The sequence below is a fragment of the Solanum tuberosum genome, unplaced genomic scaffold (assembly GCF_000226075.1).
Source record: "Solanum tuberosum cultivar DM 1-3 516 R44 unplaced genomic scaffold, SolTub_3.0 scf00048, whole genome shotgun sequence".
In the NCBI taxonomy this organism is placed as follows: domain Eukaryota; kingdom Viridiplantae; phylum Streptophyta; class Magnoliopsida; order Solanales; family Solanaceae; genus Solanum; species Solanum tuberosum.
The window spans coordinates 1978882-2005522 of NW_006238976.1; the positions used below are offsets into that span (position 1 = coordinate 1978882).

Here is a 26641-nt window from a genome sequence, read left to right on the forward strand (position 1 = left end):
GTTTAAATAGAAAAATCACACTCCCAATAATTTAAGTTGAAACTCAAAATACTGAGAGCGTTTAAATGCATTTCCGACCTTTAATCTTTTAGAATTGATATAATATTATTTGTTGGTATCCATTTTCTAAAATGACTTAAAGGTGCACTTAATTGAAATGTTGATCGAGTTATTATATGCACTCATATTCTAGAAATTCTACATCCGACTCTGCTTATCACTCAATCATGACCCTTAATTTTACATGTATCATGCATATAAATCATATATATATATATATATATATATATATATATATATATATATATATATATATATATATATATATATATATATATATATATATATATATATATATATATATATATATATATATATATATATATATATATATATATATATATATATATATATATATATATATATATATATATATATATATATATATATATATATATATATATATATATATATATATATATATATATATATATATATATATATGTGTGTGTGTGTGTGTGTGTGTGTGATATGTTTATACTGTATGTATTCTTGAGTTATTTTATTTTTCCCAACAAGAATCAGGCCCCTTCATTTATTATATCCTCTTCCCCTTAACTTCTATAAATCACTTTATTTCTTTTCTTCTCTGTCACTCACAACTCTCTTTTCTCTCACTTCACATTTTTTTCCTTTTTAAAAAAATTATCATCTTTTTATTGATTTTGTTGAATCTCCAAGTGTTAACACAACCATTCTTGTAAGGTATGGAATTTTCTTGTTATATGCTATATTTTTTTTAGTGACATTTAGTTTTAAAATGTTCTTGAAATTAAATCAACTCAAAGTAAAACCAAACTTTGTTTTGTCCAAAAACCAACAGAAACATTGGTGGTGTGTTTGGTATGGTTTTTAGATTTTTCATGTTTGGTTGGTCCAAATAATTTGAAAAAGTACGTTTCTTAATAATGGAAGTTTTTTTTTCTGATAGAAGTAAGGAAAATAAGTTTTATATATAAGTGACATTCGAAGTTCATTATCTTAATGTCCCCAACCCCGAACCTCTACTTCCTTACCCCATTCCATCCCACAGTATTTTATTAGATTAAATATAAATACTGTTGAGATAATATTTATTTACTTACTTACATTATTGTCTACAATCATTTGCGAAAAGTGGTCTTTTTTGAGGCTACTAATTAAATTATTTCTTCGTTGGTGCTAAATTTATTTGGAAAAAAACTACTTTTATAGGCGAAATTCAAACTATAAAAAAAAGTCTATTTTTTTCACAAAGTTTGTACTTAAAGCTAATGTTTTTTGTTCTTTTTATTTTTTTAGTTAATTTTTTTATTTATTGTGTAGGGTAAAATGGATTTATCAACGGGTATGATGATTGTAGCAATTGTAGCGGCCTATTTACTTTGGTTCAAGTCCATCACAAAATCCATGAAAGGGCCCAAAGGCCCAAAAATTTGGCCCATAGTTGGAAGTTTACCCGGCCTGCTTGAAAATGGTAACCGGATGCATGAATGGATCGCCGAAAATCTTCGGGTTTGCACCGGTACATACCAAACTTGCATATGTGCAATTCCCTTTTTAGCCCGGAAGCAAGGTCTCGTGACGGTCACGTGCGATCCAAAAAATTTAGAACATATTTTGAAGGTTAGATTTGACAATTACCCCAAGGGTCCTACTTGGCAAGCTGTGTTTCATGATTTGTTAGGTGAGGGTATCTTTAATTCAGATGGTGACACGTGGTTATTCCAGCGCAAGACTGCTGCGCTGGAATTCACCACGCGGACCTTGAGGCAGGCTATGGGTCGATGGGTGAACCGAGCTATTAAGAATCGATTTTGCCCGATTCTTGAAATGGCTCAGGTTCAGGGCAAGCCGGTTGAACTTCAGGATCTTCTCCTGAGGCTTACTTTTGATAACATTTGTGGTTTGACTTTTGGTAAAGATCCAGAGACGCTCTCTCCAGGGTTACCTGAGAATATTTTTGCCACGTCATTTGATCGAGCCACAGAAGCCACGTTGCATCGGTTTATTATACCTGAGTTCATTTGGAAGTTGAAGAAAATGCTTGGACTTGGAGTGGAGGTGAGCTTGAGCCGTAGCTTGAAACAATTGGACAATTATATGACCGATATCATCAATACACGTAAGCTCGAGTTGATGAATCATCAAAATGGCGGCCCCCAGCATGACGACTTGCTCTCTAGGTTCATGAAGAAAAAAGAATCATACTCCGACAAATTTCTCCAACACGTGGCACTTAATTTCATCCTAGCTGGACGTGACACATCATCTGTCGCGTTGAGCTGGTTCTTTTGGCTTGTCAGCTTGAACCCGAGAGTGGAGGAAAAAATACTTGTCGAGCTTTGCACGGTCCTAGTGGAGACACGTGGCAACGACACGTCAAAGTGGTTGGAAGAGCCCCTAGTGTTTGAAGAAGTTGACCAATTGGCATACCTCAAGGCAGCATTATCTGAGACCCTAAGACTTTACCCATCAGTGCCAGAGGACTCGAAACATGTCATTTCTGATGACTATTTACCTGATGGCACATTCGTGCCATCAGGTTCAAATATCACATACTCCATATACTCAACCGGTCGAATGAAATTCATTTGGGGCGAAGACTGTTTAGAATTCAAGCCAGAACGTTGGATGTCAGAAGACGGTAACAAGTACCAAGTTCAAGATGCATTCAGATTCGTGGCGTTCAATGCTGGACCAAGAATTTGTCTAGGCAAAGACTTGGCATATTTGCAAATGAAATCAATAGCAGCAGCAGTGTTGCTCCGCCACCGCCTCGCGGTGGCACCGGGCCACAAGGTGGAGCAAAAAATGTCATTGACATTGTTCATGAAATACGGTCTAGTTATGAATGTTACCCCTAGAGACTTGACTCCAATTTTGGCCAAAATTGAGAAATTTTGCAAAATTGACCACTCTTGTGGTGGAGAGCATATAATCAATAATGGTATTCATCAAACAGGAGCCATTGCAGTAAATGGAATTGCAGCTTGAAGATTTATGAATCTTGCAAGTGAAAATCATATGGTAAAAAATAATTATATATAGTAAAAGGTTATTTCATAACTACTTGATCATATGAAATGTGGCTATAAGACAAATAATGTCTATCAGGCTTTTATTTAAACAGTAGACCTGATATATAACTTTTTTCCAAAATTGGATGTTACATCTTTAACCTTTTTTTGTTTCCCTTTATCACTCTTTCATTTTCCCATGTCAATACATTATTATATATAGATATTGTACTTCAATTTTGTGAAATAAAATATAGTACTTGTGATTTTATGATTCTGTACAATGATATATTAATAATGTGGAAAAAACATTCCCTTTCCATTTTTTGATCTTGTCTTTAAAATATAGTCAATGTTATGGAGTTTTAAATTTCATAAATGAAAATTTAAAAGTGGCTATTTGTGAATCTTACCTATAGTAGTACATTATGGGGGCTAGTAAAAGATTTGCAGTATAATGTCTTGTAGTACAAATTGAAGTGTCTGGTCATAGTTTGATCTATAGGTAACATATTTGAATCGTAGAATCTGATACTTCCGTCAAAATGTGTTGCTTATATTATACCTCTTGGGATGTGGCCTTTCACTGAACTCCACGATAATGCTACTTGAACCCAATAATGCATCTTTTGATATTCTCCTATGGATACACTTTTTTAATAATTAGCCAGTATATACCATATATAGTGGTACAACTATTCGAAAAGTTCAAAGAAAGGGTCTAGTATAATAGAGAATATTTTTGCCAATATTGATAATTGTTTAGTGAATCAATAATTTGCCACTAAGAAAAAGATTTTGTGGATCAAGTTTCGTAGTTGAAATCTTTCTTTTTTACTAGTAAGGGCGGAAGAATCGATACAACAGGTGGTACCCTATGGAAACTTAGAAATCAATTGTGTCAACGTTTTCTCAATTGAGCTCGTCGCACCCATATTTATTTAGTGAGGAATACATATTTTCTGTGGTTTGTGAGCTATTATACAAAATTGAATTTATACAGTGCACACCCAAAAGAATAGCGACTTCGATTTTCTCAGAGCTTAATTTGAAAAATAAAAACTCTAATTTTTTAAAATTGTTGTAGATTTTAATTAAAATAATCCATTTATTTCATAATAATTCATGTCCACAGGAGGGCATGATATACCCTACATTTCTTTAGTAAATGTAGCTTTCATGTTCACAACAACATTTCCGGCTTTAAATGCAACAATATAGATTAGACTTTCTCACTATTTATTTTTTTCGACAACCATCTAAAGTTCTAACTAAAAAAATGAATTACTAGTAAGAATTCATCTTATTTGTAGGTAACAAAATTTAGAATTATCGATAAACATGACATATATTTTGAGATAGAAAAAATAATACAGATTTTGACTATGATAGAAGACAAAAGTAATTTTAACTTTACGAGGAACAAAAGTAAATCTTTTTGCTTACATAAATCATACATACAACTTATGTAATCACTTACGATATAAATTTTGATCAATAAATAAGTTTGATAGTTTATATTTTGGTAAGTTTCTCAATTATTTTCTTATTAAGAAAAGTCAAAGACAAATTTAGAAAGGAAAAAACAAAGTCAAAACAGTTGACTTCAAAAGTCTGACATCAAGGGTATATATGTCATTTACCATTCAACACGTATAGCCTTTTTCTCTCCATGCACACTCTCTTCTTCTCTCACTTCAATCCTTTCATTTTCTCCGGCAACCGGCGCCACCGCAAGGTCCATCTTTTTCGGGTCGGGTCGGCCGGTATGATAGTCGAGGTACTTTCTTCCTGACCCGTAAATTACTGGAGCTTTGACATTTTGCAAAAGTCAACTTAGATTCTGTGTTTTTCTCTGTAACGTACTGATTATAGTGATTTATGCGCATAATTCTGTTTTTGTTTGGAGTTAGGGGATGTTTAAGGTTTCATTTGAGCTTTAATTTAGTATTTATGGATGAAGAACAGATTTTGATTGTTTCCCCTGTTTGAATTTGGGAAAATTTTGAAGTTCAAGAATTTAGGGTTTTGATTTATTGCGTAATTTATCTCAGGTTTTAGTTTACTTCACTGTAACGTACTAATTAAAGTGATTTACATCACATAATTGTGTTTTTTAATTTGATATTAGTGGGTATTTAAGGTTTCATTTTTGAGCTTTTTTTAAGAAAATAAATTGTTTATGGATCAAACAATGGATTTTTGAGCTTTGCAAGTATTTAAACTAGGGGTTTGACATATTCCATTGTTAATGTACCAATTACAGTAATGTATTCAAATGATTTGAGTTATATTAGCAAGGAGTGGATGTTGAATGTTTCATTTCAGCTGTTTTATTTTCTTGTTTGTTGATCAAGAATTGATTTTGATTGCTTCCACTGGTGAAATTCAGGCAAGTTTGGTTTTTACAGGTCTTAAAAGCTAGGGCTTTGACTCTTTTGTTTCCTATTTCGGTGTGGTGTGCTGCTCGAGCACTTTCCTGCTAATCTGTCAAGTAAATTAGCGTTTCTACTGTTGGTAAGTCAGCCCAGTTTTAGGTATAAGTTGCAGGTATTCTAGTTTATTTGCAGTTAGTTGGTGGTTAAGTTTTAGTTGAGTTGATCCTTTCTTGTTACGTGATCAGAGTTGAACTTTGATTGCTTCCACAGGTAGAACTCAGGAAAATTATGATCTGTAAAATTTGGGAAATTATGTTTTTTTGGTAGTCTAATAGTTTCGGCTTCGGGTTTGTCAAAAGAAAGAAAAGAATTCAGTTTCTGCGGAATATTGATTTAAAAAAAGTTACTGTATAATTTAGAGAAGTCTATTGCTGTAATTGTGTGCCTAATGGTGTGTACATATGCGCGCACACACACACACACACACACACAAACATGTATATTGAGTTGTTCATTGTGCTTATGAAACCTCTTCTGCATAACTGCTTCAGTTAGCACATTCAAGCATATCCACTGGGAACTGTAACGAAATATATTCAGATTATCTATTATGAGCACTAGGAGCATCATAATTCCTTTCCTTTTTCTCTAAGTAAATTTGTTAGTACAAAAATCTGATATATGTAATACTTGTTTCTATGAGCAGCCTATACACTCTAGGTAACAAAGAGATTGCCTTTTGATTTCATTCTCGGGAAGCTTAAGAGAATGCATCTGCTATCTCAGTTGTCTGGTGTGATGGTAATTTTCTTTGATCTGCTGTGCCACAAGGAGTCAAGACTGACTTTTAAGCCTTTGTAAGATGATTCTTCTTCTAGAATTATACTTTTAAAATTATGGATTATGATTATTGTAGGAGCTATAAGTTGAGTCTTCTGTTCTAATCTTCCAAAGAGCTAACTAAAATTTCAAAGGTTTCTAGTTTTCTTAGACCTTTTCCCTTTTGAGAGATGGATCACTAGTTTCTGTTGTCCCCCTCTCTTTTTTGAATTTACTAGAACTGAAAAATTGGATGAAACTGTTGTGCTGAAATTATTAGCTTGCTGAATATTTATTTGATAATTATTAATATGCGGAATACTTTTTGTGGTTTTCTACCTGTTCATGCTTGCAAAGACATTAGTAGCTGAAGGGTGCTGTTGGTTAGTCCATAATCTCCTGCAGATGGCCGTAGAGATAATCTGTGTCGTTTGAACTGTCTAAATTTTAGAAGTTTTAATCTCTCAAAATTTTGTATACTACTTGTATACGGGTGTGTTTTTTCCCTTCATGAATACAGTTCATTACTTTATCAAAAATCTCTGAAGTTATTTAATGGTTGTAGGTGCATGCAGTGTTTAGAAATGATCCTTGATGCTCTTTGACGGGCTGAACTAGCCAGTGTGAGCACTTCTATGAGAAAAATGAGCATCCAAAGGGATTCCTCACAGAGTTTAACAATTTAGCTGCCTGTATCCAGCTAAAAGTTTGGTACATGCAACAGCTGACTGTTCTTGCCCACGCTAATTTTATATAGCAATGCGTTCATGGTGGGGGAAGTCTTCATCTAAGGATGTTAGGAGGAAATCCACTAAGGAGAGTTTCATTGACATAATAAATCGGAAACTGAAGATTTTCACCACGGAAAAATCAAGTGGTAAATCTGGATCATCTCGAAGACGACATAAAGATACAAATTCAGTGAAGGGTTATCAATCAAGGGTTTCAAGGTCACCATCACCATCTACGCCAGATTCACGCAGTCAAGTCTTTGCTGATAGGACTTCTTCTCAACCACTTCCTCTTCCTGAGGGTCACTCTTCTAATGTACATCTTGTCGACTCTGATAACAGTGCATCCATAATATTAGTGACCGGTGAAGTCTCCGAGTCATCATTGACTTTGCCTCTTCCCATGCCCAGGCATCTTCCACATGGACCAGCTGCTGCAGGCGTTGACAGGGACTTACCAACTGCTTCTGTTTCGTGTGACAGCTCCAGTGACAGTGATGATCAAACTGACTCACGGCTTCTAAGTCCCCAAACATCTGATTATGAAAATGGGAGCAGAACTGCCTTGAATAGTCCTTCCAGGTAAGCACAAACTGTAACAATTGCTGTTCCATCTCCAATTTGACATACAGCTGTGCTTAAAAGTATCTCTTTTGAGCATTTCTAATAAATAAATTCAATTTCTGCAGTTTGAAGCAGAAGGTTCAATCCCCTATTGCATCCAATGCAAGTTCAGGAGAGATGCTGAAGTCAGCTACTCTTTTGTCAAACAATCAGGCGATCCCTACATCTCCTAGACAGAGGCTTTTAAGCTCTCATGTACCAGGCTTACAGATTCCTCATCATGGTGCTTCCTACAGTGCTCCTGACAGCTCGATGTCAAGTCCTTCAAGAAGTCCCATGAGGATATTTGGGCATGAAACGGTCATGAACTCTGGTTTCTGGCTAGGGAAGCCACATGGAGAGATAACCTTCTTAGGATCAGGGCACTGCTCTAGTCCAGGTTCTGGCCAAAATTCTGGGCACAATTCGATTGGAGGTGATATGTCAGCGCAGCCCTTTTGGCCACACAGTAGGTGTAGTCCTGAGTGTTCACCTGTACCTAGCCCTAGAATGACTAGTCCTGGTCCTGGCTCTAGGATACATAGTGGTGCTGTAACTCCCTTGCATCCTCGAGCTGGAGGAACGTTGGCTGAGTCTTCCACAGCTTCACTTGATAATGGAAAACAACAAAGTCATCGTCTGCCTCTTCCTCCCATATCAATCCCTCATTCTTCTGCTTTTTCTTTGTCATGCTCAATGGCTCCTGCAATTCCACGAAGTCCTGGTAGAACAGGTAATCCTCCAAGCCCTGGGCCACGTTGGAAGAAAGGACGTCTGATTGGTAGAGGCACATTTGGACATGTGTACCTTGGTTTTAACAGGTCAGTAGCTGGTATGGATCAATACTTTCCATTGTTTCTTGTAATGTTTGCCTTCAATGGGGTTTAATATTCATATTGTGTTTTTTCTTTAGATTTATGCGCATGCTTTAATTTAGATTACTTGAATGAAGATTTTCTGGAGGTACAAGAGCCGGTTTGGTTAAGTTTATAGCTTTTTGCTTATTTTTCTCTTTTTGGCTTAAAAGTACTTTTTTTTGTTTTACCCAAACACTATAAAAGTGCTTAAAAAGTTATTTTAGCTTTAAAATATTTAATAAGGCGATCCAAACAGGCTCCAAGTACCGAAGTGATGGAATTCTTCTTGTAAATTTATCCTCTTTTTTCAAAACAGACACTAATTTTAATTCAAATTTGATAACAATCTGCAGTGAAAGCGGTGAAATGTGTGCAATGAAGGAAGTAACACTTTTTTCAGACGACCCAAAGTCCAGAGAAAGTGCACAGCAGCTTGGACAAGTGAGTTACTTTAAAGAAATATCTAATTTGCTTCTCAAATGAGGCAAAAGAGAAAAGAAAAATGATTATTTATGCTGATATTGCTTTTACTAATATCTCAATAATTATCATTTTGTTTCTCTTGTTGACTTCTTTAACTTCACGAAACCGTAACTGGAGCAACATTTGTCAGGAAATATCTCTGCTAAGTCGGTTGCGCCATCCAAATATTGTGCAATATTATGGCTCTGAAACAGTAAGTTTCTTAAAGTTGTTACTGCTGATATCACTTTGTGATAATTAATCATAAAAAGTTCTCATTAAATTCCAAGTTGATTAAGTCTACTGATATGCCCAAAAAATTGTTTGATGAGCACCAAAGTATTCTCAGGATATCAAATCATGACTTTATTTTTTAATATGTTACAGTTTGCTTCCTTGTAAAAAAAGATTTATGTTACATGTTTCCCTTTATCTCCTTGTCCTTTAAATAATGACATAGATTGCCTTTAATGCTTGTTCGGTTCCATCTACAGGTAGATGACAAGCTATACATATACCTTGAGTATGTTTCAGGTGGTTCGATCTATAAAATTCTTCAAGAATATGGTCAGTTGGGTGAGCTAGCAATTCAAAGTTATACTCAACAAATTCTGTCTGGACTTGCATATTTGCATGCAAAAAACACAGTGCACAGGTAGGTGTATTGTTGAAAAAGTACTTGTGTGCAATATACATGATGTTCCTTTTCAGCATTTATTTTCTTAGAACCTCTATGTAAATATGTCTTATGACTGACATCTAAATTCAAATTTTGTTCAGAGATATTAAAGGAGCAAACATACTGGTTGACCCAAATGGCCGCGTTAAATTGGCAGACTTTGGGATGGCAAAACATGTATGATCTCTTTGTGCAGCAGGCTCTTGACTACTTTCTGCATCTGTGGTTTCTTTTTATTGATATTGATGTCTGGGCAAAAAATGCCTGTATACGAGAAGTGTACCAAAAAATAGAAAACCTAAGAAAAAATATGGTTTTCTATAAACAACACACGTTCATCTATACCTACAGGGATCTCATGGGTGCACCAGAAGGCAATAAGGGATAAGAGGTTACGTCTCAGCTGTACAAAATTCATCTCTACCCTTTTAAAAGCTCTCCTATTTCTTGCTCTCCACACAACCCATATGTGATTTCTCGAGAACCCCTTTTTCAGCTATAAAGTTACTATTGCATAGTGAACTCTTCTATGAAAGTATGGGGCAAACCAAAAATAAGGCAGTTCTGATGCCTCTATTTTTTGAATATGAGGGACCTAGGACTAAAATCTTCCAGCAAGTCTGAGCTTATAAGTATCAACTGTGGTGTGTGGGAGAAAATGTTTGTTTTTTCATAATTATGTGCCGGTCTTATTTAGCTTACGCAGTTACAATTTGCAGATAACTGGTCAATACTGTCCTTTGTCTTTCAAGGGAAGTCCTTACTGGATGGCACCTGAGGTTTGAATTACTATAAATCAAGTTCTTATCCTATTGATGTTGGCTCTGTGTTTCATCTAATTCATTGTATATGTTTATTCATCAGGTTATTAAAAATTCAAATGGTTGCAATCTTGCGGTAGACATATGGAGCCTTGGATGCACGGTTTTGGAGATGGCAACGACAAAACCACCTTGGAGTCAGTATGAGGGGGTTAGTTAATATGTTTATGATGGTCCAAAAGTGTATGCAGTTTCTATATTTTCTTCGTGCTTCTAATTCCTGTTGGTTTTTTCGTAGGTCGCTGCTATTTTTAAGATTGGAAACAGCAAGGAAGTTCCAGCAATTCCCTATCACCTGTCAGATGAGGGCAAGGATTTTGTGCGGCAATGTCTACAACGCAATCCACTCCACCGTCCAACAGCTTCTCAGCTCTTGAAACATCCCTTTGTCAAAAGTACTGCTCCAATGGAAAGATTCATTGTAAGTCCTGAACTAGTAGAAACAATACCTCCATTAATGCTTGCTGTGATATCAGTGGTATGTTTTCTTAGTTTGCTCATCTGGCAATGTTGCCCATTTTAGGCAACTGAAAGTCTCATACCCAATGTAATTCCACAAGTGGGGTCTGGATTTAGGCAACTCAAAGTATCACATGCATTGCCTGATTCCATGATTGTGGTTTGTGTGCATTGCTTACTTTTCCATTAGGGACTCTGACCTTATCATTTCTTCTTGAACGTTCCCTAGTTTGATATTTATTTTTTCTAGAGTTTCTCTGCAGCTAACAAACAAATTATAATACCTGTATTAGAAATTACTGAAGGTATTACGATCAACTTTACTGTATTTGTATCCAAGAAAAAGTAGATAGCTTTTGCAATCAAGGACTTTACAGGAACAGCGCATTCTGAAATGACATGGACAGTTCTCCAAATCAGAATATTTCTACTCAGTGAAGATAGTAAGCTATAAAAACAAACAAAAAATGTGCAAAATAAATTCAGAAGGATGGTCAACTTTTAAGGGTTCCATAGCAGTTAAGTGCTTGCAAATGAACATTTGTTGGTCGCCTGGTGAGTTGGTTTGTTAAGATCTTGTCGGGGAATAGTAGATTTTTATTTCTCGTAAATGCAGTTATGTAAAACCTCTCTGGTACTCCCTCCTTTTGCATAACACATCTTTTTCCTCAAACTATTTGCCTTTTCCACTTCTGATAGGTACCTTAGTAACACTTGTTACTCTGACTGGAGAACTCTTCATAATATTGATGGACCAGTGACATTATCTGCCATCTTTAGGACTCGTGAATGTTCTGCTGACTGGATGCCATGATTTAAATTTAGCATATGTTCTCTGCTGATCATTGCTTGAGTTTTTCAAAGTTGACTTCATGTTTTGATATTTCAGGGCATTGGACATTTAAAAGATCCACCATGTGTGGGCTCAGAAGAAGTTGCAGTTCATCATCAGCCTAGAGATTCAAATTTTTTCCCTGGATTTAGGTTAGTTCCCTTCTCTCTCACACACAATAGTTGCCTGTAATCTGATCTTGGTCCATCTTGCTATTATTGCAGAAGCTAGATTTTTGCCATAATTATCAGTACAAAATATCTGAGTACTAAAACATGTTTCCACCTTAGTTCTAGAAACTGTATAAATGACAATTCCTATCGCCAATAAAAGGAAAAGGCTCCAGTGTTCCTTATATGTTGGTATGCAATTACTTGTACAACTGGTACAAATTAGTGTACTTTTTATTCCCTCTTTCCAGAAGGAAATATCATACGGTATATTTTGTTTTAAATCTTGGTGTCAAACTCTACACGGATGACTTATTCTATTCACTAGGAAAAAGACATGATCATAAGTCAGTTGGTTTTGAGAACTGAAACTAAAACAATCTTCTGCAGTATATCCATTTTAAACATTCTAGACACCAAGAAAATAGTAATTCAGATTACTTTATCACAAGAACAAAAATGGTGAAACTAGTCAATTCTAATTTGGCACCATAGATCTGTACAAGAATTAAATTAATTGGTGAAAGTCCTCCAGCCTATGAATGTGCTTTGTGCCTAAAAATATGCACTCCCCACTGTAATTTCCATGCATTTGACTTTTTAAAGCTGCAGTTAATCAAATGCTGTATAACAAAAAAGATTCACAAGGTAGTCAAATAGTGTAATTTATGGTAATGTTGTTCAGCTCTGCGCATAAGCACTTATTCCTTATCAAAAGAAAAAAAAAAAAAGCACCATGTTCTTATTCAATTGGTTTTTGCAGCGATGTACCTGTTCCAAGATCTTGCCCAGTTTCTCCAGTTGGGATAGAGAGCCCTATTTACCATTCACAATCACCTAAACATATGAGTGGAAGATTGTCCCCCTCTACTATATCAAGCCCCCGTGCTGTATCTGGTTCATCAACACCTCTTAGTGGTGGTGGTGGTGCTGTTCCACTATCTAACCCAATGATGTCAACAACTTCTTCATCAGAAGACGTGGGAACATCACCAAAGGCCCAAAGTTGTTTTTACCCTGATGATTACACTAGTCACGGTCTGAAGTCTGACATGTTTCGAGGAACACTTCCATATGGCAATGGTTTTTTTGGAGAAAATTTTGGGGGCCATGCTCAAAGTGGCGTTAATGGACAACCATATCAGGGACAGTCAGTATTAGCTAATAGGGTTGCTCAGCAGCTTTTAAGGGACCAAGTAAAATTGAGCCCATCGTTTGACCTGAACCCAGGCTCTCCTGTTTTTAGTTGGGATAATGGGGTCTAACTTTGTAAAAGCCACCTGAAAAGGAATGATATCTCATGGAACAATTGTACAGTAACCATACCAAAATGACTGTAGTTCACTGAATAAAAGTGTTGAAGCTGATGAAAGGAGAAGGCTCTCTCAGTATCCCAATCTATTCGTTCCCAGTTGCTATCGTAAGTTACTTATACCTGTAACAGTTTTTGCATATGGTTTCCACATCACTCCCGATATTTTTGACTATTAGCTTATTTTGGTTCTCCAGCAATCACCATGCTAGGAGCCTCATGCAGCTGTGCTAGGAATTCTCTTTCTTTTGGGATCCTCGTTGCGTATAAGATCTTTTTCTTCGGGTTGAAATACTAGGGGAGACGAGAAAATGGTCATACAGCTGTACAAGGCTGGACTTCATAGGACTGACAGGTTCAAAGATTAGACGGGGAATCTCAGGCTTGGTTGAGATATTTTTTTTGGTAAATTGTTCATTGTAAAGCTCTCTCATATACTCTTATGAGCCTGTTGTATCTATCTTGTATTATGGATCCTTGAAAACCAGCTTTAATCCAAATTTTTCAACCATGTTGCAAACTTTAAAGTTGAATGTGAGTTCAACTTTCATTCTGTGTAAGTTTGAGAAGCATGTATGACTAATGCTGGCTATTTACGTGCCTTTCGTTTTATGAACTCAGCCATACCAGGTGTTTAAACAAGGGGATGGATCATTTGATCAATCAAAAATGAAATTGAGCATGTTTTCCATCCCTTCTGGTTTTTAAGCAAGGTACAAAATGTATCGTCAATTATCCAATATATAATCCACAAGATCTTGATGGAATTAAATTTGAAGCTACAATAGTTGCAGACATATACAAGTAAACAGATGAGGCTATTACCAACAATACATGTCACCATTATCATGAAATTCAAATTTTCAAGCCAGCAAGATTTGCCCAGCCAAAAACCAGTCGAGATGTGCATTACAAGGAAAGTATTTGAAAAGGAAAAATAAAAGAGTTTACGCGATGATCACATACTGAGTTAAAGCAACATTGACATTGTTTTTACTGAGGTTTTGTCAAATTCAAGCTGAAATCCCAGAGTTTCTTAGCCAATTCTGCATCTGTACCCTGAGAAGTTGATGCAGAAATATTGCTGTCCGAAAAATATTCACCGGTTATTCCCTTCACCTGAGGATGCAAAGCTACATAGCATGTAGTTGCTGCTCCCTAGAATCAACACAGAAGCATATATGAGGAAACAAACACAAAATCTTGTGACTAACAGTTATCAATCTTATATTTGTCCCAAAACTACTCACCTGTGGAATGTTTTTAATAAAGTATTTGCCAATCCAGTTAACTAAACCTGCAAGAGGTCCAAAATAAAAAAAATAACTAACATGAAATTTGCCAAGATTGTAGGACTTCAAAACACTACATTTATATCATGTTGAGGTTCTAAACTTTGCATATGCCCTGCATGGTGTAACTCCTCATGGTTATAGTGTATGGCACCCTAGAAGGATTTTAATATCCAAAACGAAGTTTTTTGTCGTACTAAATCCTTTATCAATTAATACAATGAACGTTCATGAAAGAACGTTCATTTCTTGTTTCATTTCATATACCTATAAAGGGTAGTTTCAGGACTAATCTCGGGATAAAATTTTTTAAAGCTCATTGAAGGATACAAATTTCATGAGATGTCATTAAAACTATAAGAACCACTATGGCGGAATTTTAAGAATTTACCTTCAACCAAACTCTGGTGACGGAGAAGATTGGTAGTAATTGATCCCGGGTGAAGTGAATTAGCAGTTATCTCCGCTCCTTCTTCCTGTGAAAGGTAAGACAAGTATTGTTAGATCTTATGCTTAGGTAGTCTTTAAAGATGCAACACTTCTTTGAAGAGAATTCCTTTAGTTCCTACACTTCATTACCGAGATGATGATCTGAAAAGAAAAAAATTGCATATAATGGTGGAAAGTAAACTGTAGATACGTACATTCCTCGTAAATTAAACAGTAATTCAACTTCGAAATTGTCACTAGATGAGAATCTAAATTGTTGCAACAAAAATGTTTCCTCTGGATATTAAAATGTTCAACAAGTTACCAGTGGCAGAAATTAAAAGAAGTTTCAATACTCAGAAGACAATAGTGTACCTTGAAATGCCTTGCAAGTTCGTTAGCGTGTAAGATATTAGCAAGCTTTGACTGTCCATAAGCAAGTATTGCCGTATAACTGGAAATACACAAATAAACATTCTTATGCAAAGAAAGCATCTACTGCCAGATCCTGAATATAATGTGTAAATATAACAACTGAGCTATAAATTGAAGAAGAGTAAGTATATGAAGATGGCAACCATGAAATACCTATCTTTGTCATTGATTTTGTCGAAACGGATCCCTTCACGGTATGTAAATCGATGTCCCAATGATGAAACGTTAACAATCCTTCCTTCTTTATGGCTCGCTTGAGCTGTATTTTTCAGGTTTTGTAGCAAAAGATTTGTCAAAAGAAAATGACCTGCAAAAACATTACTATTCTTCTTATATTGGTGAAAGCAAGTGATACTTCAATCTGAAACCATCCTATTAGAGCAGAACAATCTCAATAGAGGAAAACACAGACAACTGTCGAGATCAGACTTAGCTGACTTGGTACTTGTAGTTGCACTTCAGTTTTGACATCAGATGAAAAACACAATAGGATTTAAGATACAACCATCTATTTCAACCTATCTTGCTCGGAATCTTCATAAATCCTGCCTGCTACGAGTCGGATCTTCCAAAAGTTGTATATTTTTGGAGGATACGACACAGGTGCAACAAAATTTTTTGAGACTCCGAGCAACATAGATTACAACATAACATCTAGATCACACAGTTTGCAAGTCCAACTTTTGGCATCTTAAAAACCAATTGGCAAGTTGCAGCGGATAAAAGGAAAACCATATTTTTTAAGAAAAAAGGAAAGAAAACAAGTGGACTCTAATACAGAAACAAGTAAAGATTGATGTAAAGATCTTCTACAAGCAAATATACCTCTGACCATTATACCATTTTCATAGAATGATAGCAAAACAAAGTGATAAAATGCCAAATCCCGAGAAAGGGGAGTACTTGTATTGTACAATGTCAATGAATGGCCAAATGTGGTGAAAATTCTTGATGAAGGATGTGAACACTCTCCCCATAACTACGATATCTTAAACAAACACAAAAAGTTAAACTCATTTACCTAAATGATTAGTTGCAAACTGTAATTCAATGTTGTCTTGAGAAAGCATGAACGGTGGAGCCATAACCCCTGCATTGTTGCTTCAAAAATAAAAAAAAGTCATTTAGTATCTTAATATTCACACATTGGCGCGGAGGGAAGAGTGGACAGGACATTCGTTCCGAGCAATACCAATGAACCAAAATGAATGCAAAATCTAATCATGACTCTGTATTGAACCCGTGAAACAGTTAAAAGGAATGTTTTCTTACATTAGGATGTTCAGAGGATAACCAGTAGAGTTATATTCTGATGCAAACTTCCTAACGGATTCCATGGAACCGAGATCCAGCTCCATTACATCAAGTTTGGCCCGGGGGATATCTTTAAGAATACTTTCTTTAACTTCTTCGCCACTTTTTACATTGCGAACTGCCATTACTACATGTGCGCCTCGCATTGCAAGGACACGCGTTGTTTCTGCACCAATACCACTAGACGCTCCTGGAAATTTAATCAACATGGAAATGAGAATTTCAAGTAAAAACACAATTGAAACTATCACTTTTTCATGAGTTTCACACTCCCAACTCTTGGTTATTCACCATCCATGTATTAAACACACTAAAAGGTGACTAGGCCAAGTATCAATTGTTCCCTTTTCCTCCTTGAACTATCGCAGTCTATTCAACTAGGTGTGTTTTAATACTTACACTATGATATTTCAGCTAGAAAAAAGTACTAACAACTACTTTAAAGTAGGGAAAAAAGACAAATATACCCCTGAACTATCATAAATGCTATGCAGATACCTCCATCATACTTATGAAACATTGATACCCGTGTCGTCCAAAAACTAGAGCATATATACCCTTCACTCTAATGGAAGACTAAATAGGGACACGTGATACATACTATTTACGATAGTTCGAATATATTTGTCATTTTTCCCATTAAAGTATGAAACTTGCCAAAAACTGATACTTTTAGTGTGTTTTTGTTAAAAACATTTTGATCATGATCTCTAAAAATAATTATAAACAGGAGAAGATATAGTCAAGTGAATGACCCCCACCCCCAAAAAATTACCAATAACTCAGTGAAAAAAATCGGGAAAAAGGGTTACTAAACTGCGCACCCAAAAGATAGTGACTGCCCTTGTCATAAAAAAAAAAAAAAAAAGGGTTTAAATGAATGACCCCCACCCCCAAAAAATTACCAATAACTCAGTGAAAAAAATCGGGAAAAAGGGTTACTAAACTGCGCACCCAAAAGATAGTGACTGCCCTTGTCATAAAAAAAAAAAAAAAAAGAGTTTAGAACCTGTAACAATGGCAGTGAGTCCAGTAGCATCAATTCCTTGAGTAACTTCTTCAGCTGTAGATGAAGCAGAGAAACCAGATGCTCCTTTTAATCCAAATAACCACATAATTGATTTGTAGATCAAAACAACAGTGTAATATATATTTTTTTTCTATAATGAAAAATGACTCAATTTGAGGAGTATATATTAGGTTTTATGTTTGTAAAGAGTAGAGACAAATTTTATTTTTTTTGGATTTGATAAAACCAATGAGTAATATTTTACACTTGAAACAAGAAAGGGAAAAAAGAGCCAACGCAATGATCCACTAAATTTTTATTTCTTTCTACAGTGGAATACACGTTAAAGAAACACTAACATTAGTAACCCTTATCTTCTGATCGAATTGATTGAGCAGGTGAAGATTTTACGATGGTAATTTCTTTTATTTTTAACTTTTGCTGATCTAGATTACTTGAAAGGCCTTTCTTTTTTTCCTTTTACTCCCCAAAAAATAAAATTAAAATGTTTTAATACAAATTATTAATGATATTTCTTTGCTCTTAACTAAAAATTCTAAGTTCTTATATAACCAATGGCCAATGGGATTCGAATTAATTAAGAAATCAAATTCAAAAATACTTTGAATGGTAAAATCAAATAAAGAAAGATATATATATATGTTATGATTTAATATTCTTCTATTACCAAAACATTGAACAAGACTTGTATTTGCCTAGTTAGTGAAAAAATCAGTAAGTAATAACCGCTTTGTAACTGTTATCTTTTTTAACGCTTTCAATAAACCATTTAATGATCTCAAGAGCAATAGATGATATCAACAAGGGCATTAAATTCCCTTGCAAAACTAATGCATGAAACTCGTAATTTTCAGCAGCTACACCTCACCCTAGAAGTGCAATTATATTAGCTATTTGATCATTGTCTACTTGGCTAGCTCTACCTATTACCTACCCCATCTAGGGGTAGAGTGGGGGTGGGGGTGAAAAAGTACTATTAAAACTCTCGTATCAATTTGTTTGTCTTGTTTTTCTTTCTAGTCTGTATCTAAAGACACCGTCAATTTGCTGAACTCCGTACAAAGTCTAAACCAGATAAACAAATTGAGACAGAGGGGGTATAAAGATAAATATAAAGAACCTTCATTGATAAGGTACATTACATTATCATAACCTGATAATTTACACACATAATAGAACATCTTAACAGAAGGAATAGATCCACATTACAAATACAAAAAGAAGAAAAAGGTACACTCTTGAGTCTTGAGAATCCATTGTTTAAAGACACAGATAACTTAAGACCTGCGGAATGGCATAGCTCTGATAATTATCTGGTGATAAGCAGCAGCAAGAATAGCTCCAATAATTGGTCCAACCCAAAAGATCCACTGTTTCAAAATAAAAAAAAATAAAAAAACAACCTCCTGTTAAATTAAGCTCCTTTTTTTGGTTTAAGTAACCGTGATGTTCGAGTTAGTTTGAAAGAATGAAAGATGTTTTTCTTACGTGGTCCCTCCATGCGTGCTTGTCGTTGAAGATGATAGCAGCTCCTAGACTCCTGGCGGGGTTGATGCCAGTTCCGGTGATGGGGATGGTGGCCAAATGAACCAAGAACACCGCGAATCCAATGGGAAGTGGTGCCAAAATCTAAAATAAACATGCATATTTTCAGAATGATGTCTTCAAGAATTTAACTTATATATACTGACAGTTGTAGTGAGCTAAGAGTGGCCAATAATTTTGTCAACATGTATAAAGTTGTGTATATACTCTATATAATTTTGTCCAACCCTTTTAGCCTCAAATCCATTTTGATATAAAATGTAATAAATAGGAGTTGATTTCCACCATTTTAGGGTAAAAAATGGTGTTGACACCATCTTAGTGTAGTATTCAATACACTACACTAACTTTTTATATTCATCTCTCTCTTCAATATTAAATTATTATCTTTATTTCATATTTTTATTCTCATATAATCAATCATTCAATAGAAAATTCGCAATGACGAATAATGTCACACCAAATCTGGTGTGACACTATTCACACACTACAATAGTGTGAAATTTAGTGTTGGATTGGATTTGGTGTTTTACATCTCCACTCCATCACAGTATGTGAATAGTATCACATCAAATTTCTCGATTAAATTATTTTTATTATATTACCTAATTATTTTTCATATCAAATAATCAGTGTAGCGCATTGGGCACACGATTTTAGTATAAAATTTGGTGTTATGGATCGGAGACGGACCACAACATTCTGACATGGTGAGTCACTCCATTACAAAAAAAGGCCATAGTTACAGTAACTTGTCACATGAACATCACTATCTTTAGCCTAACTCAATTAGGTCCACAACATAACCCTACACCAACTAAAAGGACTTGCTGACAAAACCAGACATGCCACATGCTAGCATGACCAATATTTTTGCCTAACTTACCAAAAAGTAAGACCACTTGTCTTACAAGAATTCAACTTTTAACATACATTAAACAGTATAATGAACTTTTACCCTACTAGTGTAATTTAACATGTTATAGCAAGTTGGTTGTTTAATACCCTCCCCGTTCACTTCTACTTAGTCACATTTCACTTCTAGTCAAACTATGTAGTGGTAAGTGTTGGAATAAAGTCACCTATATCTATGGTAATAGCAAGTTGGTTGTTTAATACCCCTCCGTTCACTTTTACTTTATCACATTTCACTTCTCGTCAAACTATGTAATGTAAAGTCACCTATATCTTGACAATTTTTCAAAAACTGCTTCCAAAATCTATGGACAGACGCTAGCTTAGAACTAACATGTAAGTATCCATGATAAGCATTCTTGGTATCACAAAGAAGCAATGAAACTACAAGAGGAAACACTTACAGGAACATGTGAGTCTCTGGCATTTCTTTTGGCATCAGTGGCTGAGAAAACAGTGTAAACAAGGACAAAGGTGCCAATAATCTCAGCACCAAGGCCTGATCCTATGGTGTATCCAGGGGCAACAACATTAGCACCACCACCAAGTCTTTGGTATGGTCCTACCATGAAGCCCTTCACAACACCAGCACCACAGATTGCACCAAGGCACTGCATCACTATGTAGAAAACAGACCTGGTCAAGGACAATTTCCTTGCCAAGAAAAGACCCAAGGTCACAGCTGGGTTGATGTGTCCTCCTGTTTGATATCAAAACACACAGAATTTAGCATTAGAGAAAAACAAGCAAACCCAAATTCAAAGAAGGAAAAGACTCATTTTTCAAAAAATTTAACATGCTTTGAACTTCAAAACAGGAAAAAACTAAACCTTTATGTGAAGTATACTCAAGATCCTGTTAAATTAGTTGAAAATAGTATGGTGGTACAAAACAAGTAACTAAAAGCTCAAACATGGTGATCAAAAGCATGCAAAAAAAAACAAATAAGTAACAAAGGGTGTTAATACTTTCAGTATAAAAAAGGTATAGGAACAAGCTTCAGCAAAGAATGGAAGGGAAAACTCCCTTTTAGTGAAATTTAGACAGAAAGTAGACCAGTAACATGTTTTGAACCTCTAAAACAGGGAAGGTTAAGTATTCATAAAATTAGTTAATAAAAGTATTCAGATACAAAATAGGTACACAAAAGCTTAAACATACAGAGCAAAAGAATGGAAAATAAAGAGAATCAACTCAAAAAAAAAGTCATATTTTTACAGTATAGAGGTAAAGGAACAAGCTTCACCAAACTCCATTTTGGTACCTCAGACACAGAAATCAAACCAGTAATATGTTTTGGACCTCTAAAACTCAAGATCAAGAATCCATTAAATTAGTTGACAAATATACACAATAAGTGAACACAAGCTCAAATATCATGAGCAAAAGAAGAGAAAATAAAGGGAATCAACTCAAAAAAATCAAGACACAGAAGATAAACCAAGAACATGTTTCAAACCTCTAAAACAGTGAAAAAAATTAAATCTTTAATCTTCTAAATACTCAACAATCCACAAAACCAGTTGACAAAAGCAATCAGTAGACCAAATGAACACAAACTCAAAAGAAAGGTCATACTTTTAAGTAAAACAAGTAAAGATACAGTCTTTAGCATCAAGAATGAAAAGGGGCAACAAAACCAACCTGAGATACCAGCAGTACAGTAGACCAAAGCAAAGATCATACCACCAAAAGCCCAAGCAATCCCTTGAATACCCACTGAAGAACATAGACTATCAGATCTCTTAAGACCCATAACAGTCAAGATTGTGATATACAAGAACAAGAAAGTTGCCATGAACTCTGCAATACCAGCCCTGTAAAAGGACCATGATGACAACTCCCCTGGTTCAAACAATGGAGCTGGTGGTGGCTCTTTGTAATCTTTGTCTGTTTGAGCTGATGTACCTAATGGTTGAGTTTCCCTAAACTTGTTAGCTCCAAGCTTAACATCTTCTTCCTTGTTTTCTGCCATTTTCTCACAAAAGATTGAAGCTTTTTTTTTTTTGCTTTCTTGTGCTGTGAGTAGTCAGTTCAAGAACCAAATTTGGTACTGAGAATAGTTAGGGTTGTGGTTGTTTTATAGTGGAGAAATCACTTTATAATACAAATAAATTAAACTAAAATGTGGGGATAAACCTATTAAATTGGTCTGATTAATTATTGGGTTGGTCTAATCTATTTTTTTTCCTTCCTCTATTACCACAATAACATATTCAATGTATTTTTATAAAGTAAGATCCATATTCGATGTAGCGTAGAGTATATGCAGTTTTCACTTCTGTTTCAAAGATAGGAGATTATATTTGATAATAATTCTCTATTTTTTTTAAAATAATCTTAAACTTGGGTCGATAAAGGATAAAAAACATGCAGATTTCACTTCTATCGCAGAGATAAAAAACTATTTTCGATAGACACTCGACTTAAAAAGAACATTTTTTTTTTATTTATCAAGGATAAAGGAATGAAAAATAGGAAAGGAATTACAAGGTAAGAATCGAATCTTCATTAATAAAGTGAAAGTTTAAGTAGTCAACTAAACTACTAGGGTTTTTGAAAATCACCGTCCAAAGCAATTCAGATAAAAAGTAACGAATATATAAAAGATAACAAATAGTAAAAAAAACTAAATTTTATTACTACAAAAAAAATACTATAGAAACATAAATCGAAGAACGAGAAACTACTTAGTATATTAGTTTTTAAAATATGATAAAGAGAAGAGTGTTCTGGAAAGGGCATGAGGTGGAGAAGATGTTGACAGATTATTTGTATGGTTTATTTGTTATTCTTATCTTCTACAGAGTGTCAGTGTTAATTATTATTATTTGAAAACAATTTAAACTTGATTAGCTGGTCCAGACCAACTTATATTCACCTAATCTCTGAAATAGTTGTAACAAAATGTGGGCAGCTAAGCAAAATTTAAAAATTGTTAGCCATAATGGAGTGAAAACCTCTTAATATTATGTATTTATTATTGCCACAAAACACGAAATAAATTAACGTGCATTTCACATTCACATAGTTTACTTTTCACAGCTTCAAACTTTATATTTTTACACGCCTTGAATTTTAGGATTTGCGTCCTATGCAGTGGCGGAGTCAGAAATTTTATTAAGGGTGTCCAAGAATAATGGTGTGTGGCTGTCAAAATAAAATAAATAAAATATTATATTGTGATATTTGGGGTTCGAACCCAAAACTCCATCATTCAAATGGACACCAAATATCACTACGCCAAAGGCATAACTTTTGTTAAAGGTGTCCAACTTTAAATATATATCCTTTAAATGTATAATTTGACATATATATACAACGTAATTTTCCGACGAATGGTGTCCAATTAAACACCCTGGGATGGCTATGGCTATGCCACTGGCACTATGGATCTGCGTCTTCCATTTGCGTCCGATGCGTTTTTGGTGCGCTCCGCCCTGAAACTCGCCCAAAAAATGTTTTTGAAAACACTGCTTCAAACCATTACTACATGGATTAAGCTACTATAGCATGAAAAGAAGGAGATTAGAACTAAACTGCTCTACTTAAAAGTATGATAAGAGACATACGTTATTGTATAAAATAAAATAAAAATTAGAAATACTATTATAAGACATAAATTTGAGAATCATGCTTGTGTACATTATGTTGTTCGAGTTTAAATTCACACATCACGTGTTGCGTCTTTTAATTTTTCCTTGGTAATATGAAGCTAATCGAGTGGCTAAAAATATGTAGCCGTTTTATTCGTAAAAAAATAATTATTATGTGACCGTTGTGGAAAGTGACAGCACATTTGAATAAGCACATGGGCTAAGGCCCAACGGCTAAGATGGGCTGAGATTAATGGGCCATCATCAATCAATGTCATTCCTTGCTGTGACATCAAATTGGGGCCCATCTATTTGAAATTGTTGTCAATATGCTTTGCACATAAATAAATAAAAAAGAAAAAAAAAGATGAATATTATGGAAGTGCTTATCCAAATGACAAGACTAATTACCCATAAACTAATCACTCAATTTATTTCTATTAATGGTTTGTTTTCTTTCTTTTTATTTCTAAAAAATAACTTTTTTTAGTTGAAGAGATGGAAATGTGAATATAATATGTGTAAATATTCTGTCAATTGATAGGTTGAAAGATGGAATCGTTTGTGAGTAAATAAAATATTATTTATTTGTTAACTTTTTCATGTCTTGATTTTGGTTAAACGTGATTTTTAAAAATAAATAAATAAGATTTTAGAATTTAAATGTGTATATTATATTTAAATGTTTTTAAAATTTTATGTGTCGTAAATATGCAATATGAAATATTAAGATTAAATAAGTAAGAAAATATTAAAATGCGTACTTTCTTAAAAATGAATAAAAAAATATGACAGATAAATTGAAACAGAAATTGGAGGGTAGAAAGTGTGTGAGGTAGCAATTGCTAAGAAAATAAATGCATCAAGTCATACCCTTCAAAATTATGATAATGTATTGGCCAAAATCACAAGAAATAGCGCACACCTCTTTTTAGAAAGTTACTATATGGTCCATATTTATTATATTCTACCAAAAAAAAACATTTGTGACACCTTGTGGGGCAATTCTATTTGTCTTTTTTTTTTTTTGCCAATTTTTTTATGAAAGAGGGTGTTGGATTTAACTTTATATATGTTGCTCACACAAAAAGAGAAGTGCATATCATGGTCTATACAACTCATGCTTATAAGATGATTAATTGGCATTGTGCCCTACTCACATGCATTTTCAAGCCATTATCTTGCATATTTTTGGGTCAATCAAATATTCTCTTTTGATTTTCTCTTATATCAATGCCTCCCAAAACAAACAAACACAAAAAAGTCTTTAAATTTTTTATTAGAAAGTAATAAAATAAAATGTAATTTTATGAAAGTTATCTCCTTGACATAAAAATGTAATTTTAAGCTTTTTAATATCAACCACTAAAAGGTGTAGGGTTTTTCAAATAATAATTCTCATTCACTGTTTATACTACTTTTATGTATTATTATATATAAAATATATAGTAACTCTCTTTTTTTCTTCTCTTTGAATGCTTTTCAATGTTTTGGTGTGAGTCTCATTCACTTGTTTCTACTACTTTATTTTATATTTTTATATAAAATGTAACTCTTTTTTTTCTCTTGGAGTTCTTTTTAATGTTTTGGTGTGAGGTAATTGTGGAGGAGAAAAAGTAAAGTAAAGAATTTTTAAAGAATAAGAAAATTCTCTAGCTAGTTCGAGTTTTGAGAATTAAAAAAAAATTATTGAACACTTTATCCTTTTAGTAAGTTTATCTGGCACAAATTCAAATTAAAGAAATCAATAAATTTCAAATACCAGATAAATTAAACAAGAAAAGTAAAACTATTAGACTTCAACTCTAATGTATAAAATGAAATATATTTTAAATTTGTAGACATATAATAAGCCGTCCAAACCATATAATTTAGCCACGTGTCATCAAAAAATGTCACAAATATAATACTAGTAAATATTATTTCTACTATGATGGGTCAGCATAGCCGCCTAAACAAACCGACCCATTTATTTTCATAAATTTGTGGTCCAATTTTATTAACAACAAAATTATTGAAAAAAGAAACCATATTATAATGTCAATGCTAAAGACGTGCCTTATTTGAATTTGGTGCTTTGATAAGACTACAATATATCTTTTCTTAAAAAAAAAAAAAGAAGAAATTTGAAAATTTGCCAATAAATTTTGTCATTAATCTGTTGTTAAATTTCTTGTAACAAACAAGTTTTTTTTCAATAATTTATTGCTAATTCATTGCTAAATAGAACTAGCGACAAAATTTCTTGTTTGGTTACAAAATTATCTACGTATTGTGAAAATATTTTTCTAGAATCGTGTATCTATTAGAAACAGTCTATTTATTCTATAAAAATATGAGCGAGATCTACGTAAAAAAAAATCTACATACATACTAAATTTGATGTTGTTGTTAGCGTAGAATTTATCAATGGTTGATTTTTATTTTTGTAGTATTGATGGAAAAAGCAAAATGAAATGGCAAAATACATATATGTTTAATTTGTGAGATGTAATTAATTATGTTGAAGATAAGGTAATATGAGCATCTTTTTTGGGGGTATAATATATAATATGTACTTGCCAACACTTAGGGTGTATATAATATTAATTCATGTCTCAATCAATATTAAATAAAAACGAGTTTGTGACTTCATTTTTTTTATATTTATAAACAGAAAAAGTCGTGCTAATAACTGTGCAATATTATTCTCATATGGGGTACTTATCATGTTAGGTATTATTAATATATTCCATATATTTTTGGTCCTATTTGATTATTGAAGCAACTTTAAGAAAATGAAATATGCACCGCCCATATATAAGGTGTTTTTATGCTATAATAATTTAATTCATATACTATGGGATAATCATAAAAAAAATTACTATCACCATTTTTTTTTATAACGGTAATATTCAAACTAG

The 26641-nt window shown here is 33.9% G+C and overlaps 4 protein-coding genes across 6 annotated transcripts; 2 read left to right on the forward strand and 2 right to left on the reverse strand.

The window, feature by feature from the left end:
• Nucleotides 1-638: 638 nt before the first annotated feature.
• Nucleotides 639-3296, forward strand: LOC102594638 (cytochrome P450 86A22). Its single transcript, XM_006343905.2, has 2 exons — nt 639-765; nt 1366-3296. Exon 2 carries the CDS (start codon nt 1372-1374, stop codon nt 3034-3036), a length of 1665 nt encoding a protein of 554 aa, XP_006343967.1. The 5' UTR covers nt 639-765; nt 1366-1371; the 3' UTR covers nt 3037-3296.
• A 1444-nt stretch (nt 3297-4740) lies between these two features.
• Nucleotides 4741-13794, forward strand: LOC102594961 (mitogen-activated protein kinase kinase kinase YODA). 3 transcript variants are annotated; one of them, XM_006343906.2, is made up of 15 exons: nt 4741-4839; nt 5452-5576; nt 6144-6294; nt 6822-7569; nt 7677-8411; nt 8801-8888; nt 9061-9123; nt 9404-9564; nt 9690-9765; nt 10308-10367; nt 10453-10560; nt 10648-10830; nt 11758-11852; nt 12634-13290; nt 13380-13794. In XM_006343906.2, the coding sequence occupies exons 4-14, from the start codon at nt 7016-7018 to the stop codon at nt 13133-13135; spliced, it is 2625 nt and encodes an 874-aa protein (XP_006343968.1). In that variant the 5' UTR covers nt 4741-4839; nt 5452-5576; nt 6144-6294; nt 6822-7015; the 3' UTR covers nt 13136-13290; nt 13380-13794. The 3 variants fall into 3 exon arrangements, with proteins under 3 accessions (XP_006343968.1, XP_015162631.1, XP_006343969.1); XM_015307145.1 differs by having other exon boundaries at nt 5471-5576; XM_006343907.2 differs by lacking the exon at nt 5452-5576.
• A 132-nt stretch (nt 13795-13926) lies between these two features.
• On the reverse strand, nt 13927-17909 carry LOC102595507 (short-chain dehydrogenase TIC 32, chloroplastic-like). The gene is made up of 8 exons (XM_006343908.1): nt 17662-17909; nt 16611-16842; nt 16360-16439; nt 15492-15645; nt 15279-15357; nt 14866-14950; nt 14433-14479; nt 13927-14340 (listed from the first exon to the last, which is right to left on the reverse strand). Exons 1-8 carry the CDS (start codon nt 17765-17767, stop codon nt 14176-14178), a joined length of 948 nt encoding a protein of 315 aa, XP_006343970.1. The 5' UTR covers nt 17768-17909; the 3' UTR covers nt 13927-14175.
• An 873-nt stretch (nt 17910-18782) lies between these two features.
• On the reverse strand, nt 18783-22302 carry LOC102595835 (probable aquaporin PIP-type pTOM75). The gene is made up of 4 exons (XM_006343909.1): nt 21787-22302; nt 20547-20842; nt 19171-19311; nt 18783-19052 (listed from the first exon to the last, which is right to left on the reverse strand). The coding sequence occupies exons 1-4, from the start codon at nt 22115-22117 to the stop codon at nt 18960-18962; spliced, it is 861 nt and encodes a 286-aa protein (XP_006343971.1). The 5' UTR covers nt 22118-22302; the 3' UTR covers nt 18783-18959.
• Between the last annotated feature and the right edge of the window lie 4339 nt (nt 22303-26641).

What these genes read in the sequence shown, in the direction of transcription:
- LOC102595507 (XM_006343908.1), bottom strand. Translation starts at nt 17,767, where the DNA reads ATGTGGTTATTTGGATTAAAAGGAGCATCTGGTTTCTCTGCTTCATCT. An exon ending in ACTCACTGCCATTGTTACAG is followed by an intron (nt 16,843 to 17,661) that starts GTTCTAAACTCT and finishes TTAAATTTCCAG; the next exon opens with GAGCGTCTAGTGGTATTGGT. An exon ending in TCACCAGAGTTTGGTTGAAG is followed by an intron (nt 14,480 to 14,865) that starts GTAAATTCTTAA and finishes GACCTCTTGCAG; the next exon opens with GTTTAGTTAACTGGATTGGC.
- LOC102594961 (XM_006343906.2), top strand. Translation starts at nt 7,016, where the DNA reads ATGCGTTCATGGTGGGGGAAGTCTTCATCTAAGGATGTTAGGAGGAAA. An exon ending in GTGTACCTTGGTTTTAACAG is followed by an intron (nt 8,412 to 8,800) that starts GTCAGTAGCTGG and finishes AACAATCTGCAG; the next exon opens with TGAAAGCGGTGAAATGTGTG. An exon ending in CTTACTGGATGGCACCTGAG is followed by an intron (nt 10,368 to 10,452) that starts GTTTGAATTACT and finishes TTTATTCATCAG; the next exon opens with GTTATTAAAAATTCAAATGG.
- LOC102595835 (XM_006343909.1), bottom strand. Translation starts at nt 22,117, where the DNA reads ATGGCAGAAAACAAGGAAGAAGATGTTAAGCTTGGAGCTAACAAGTTT. An exon ending in CTGTACTGCTGGTATCTCAG is followed by an intron (nt 20,843 to 21,786) that starts GTTGGTTTTGTT and finishes GATATCAAACAG; the next exon opens with GAGGACACATCAACCCAGCT. An exon ending in CCAGAGACTCACATGTTCCT is followed by an intron (nt 19,312 to 20,546) that starts GTAAGTGTTTCC and finishes TGTTTATTTTAG; the next exon opens with ATTTTGGCACCACTTCCCAT.
- LOC102594638 (XM_006343905.2), top strand. Translation starts at nt 1,372, where the DNA reads ATGGATTTATCAACGGGTATGATGATTGTAGCAATTGTAGCGGCCTAT.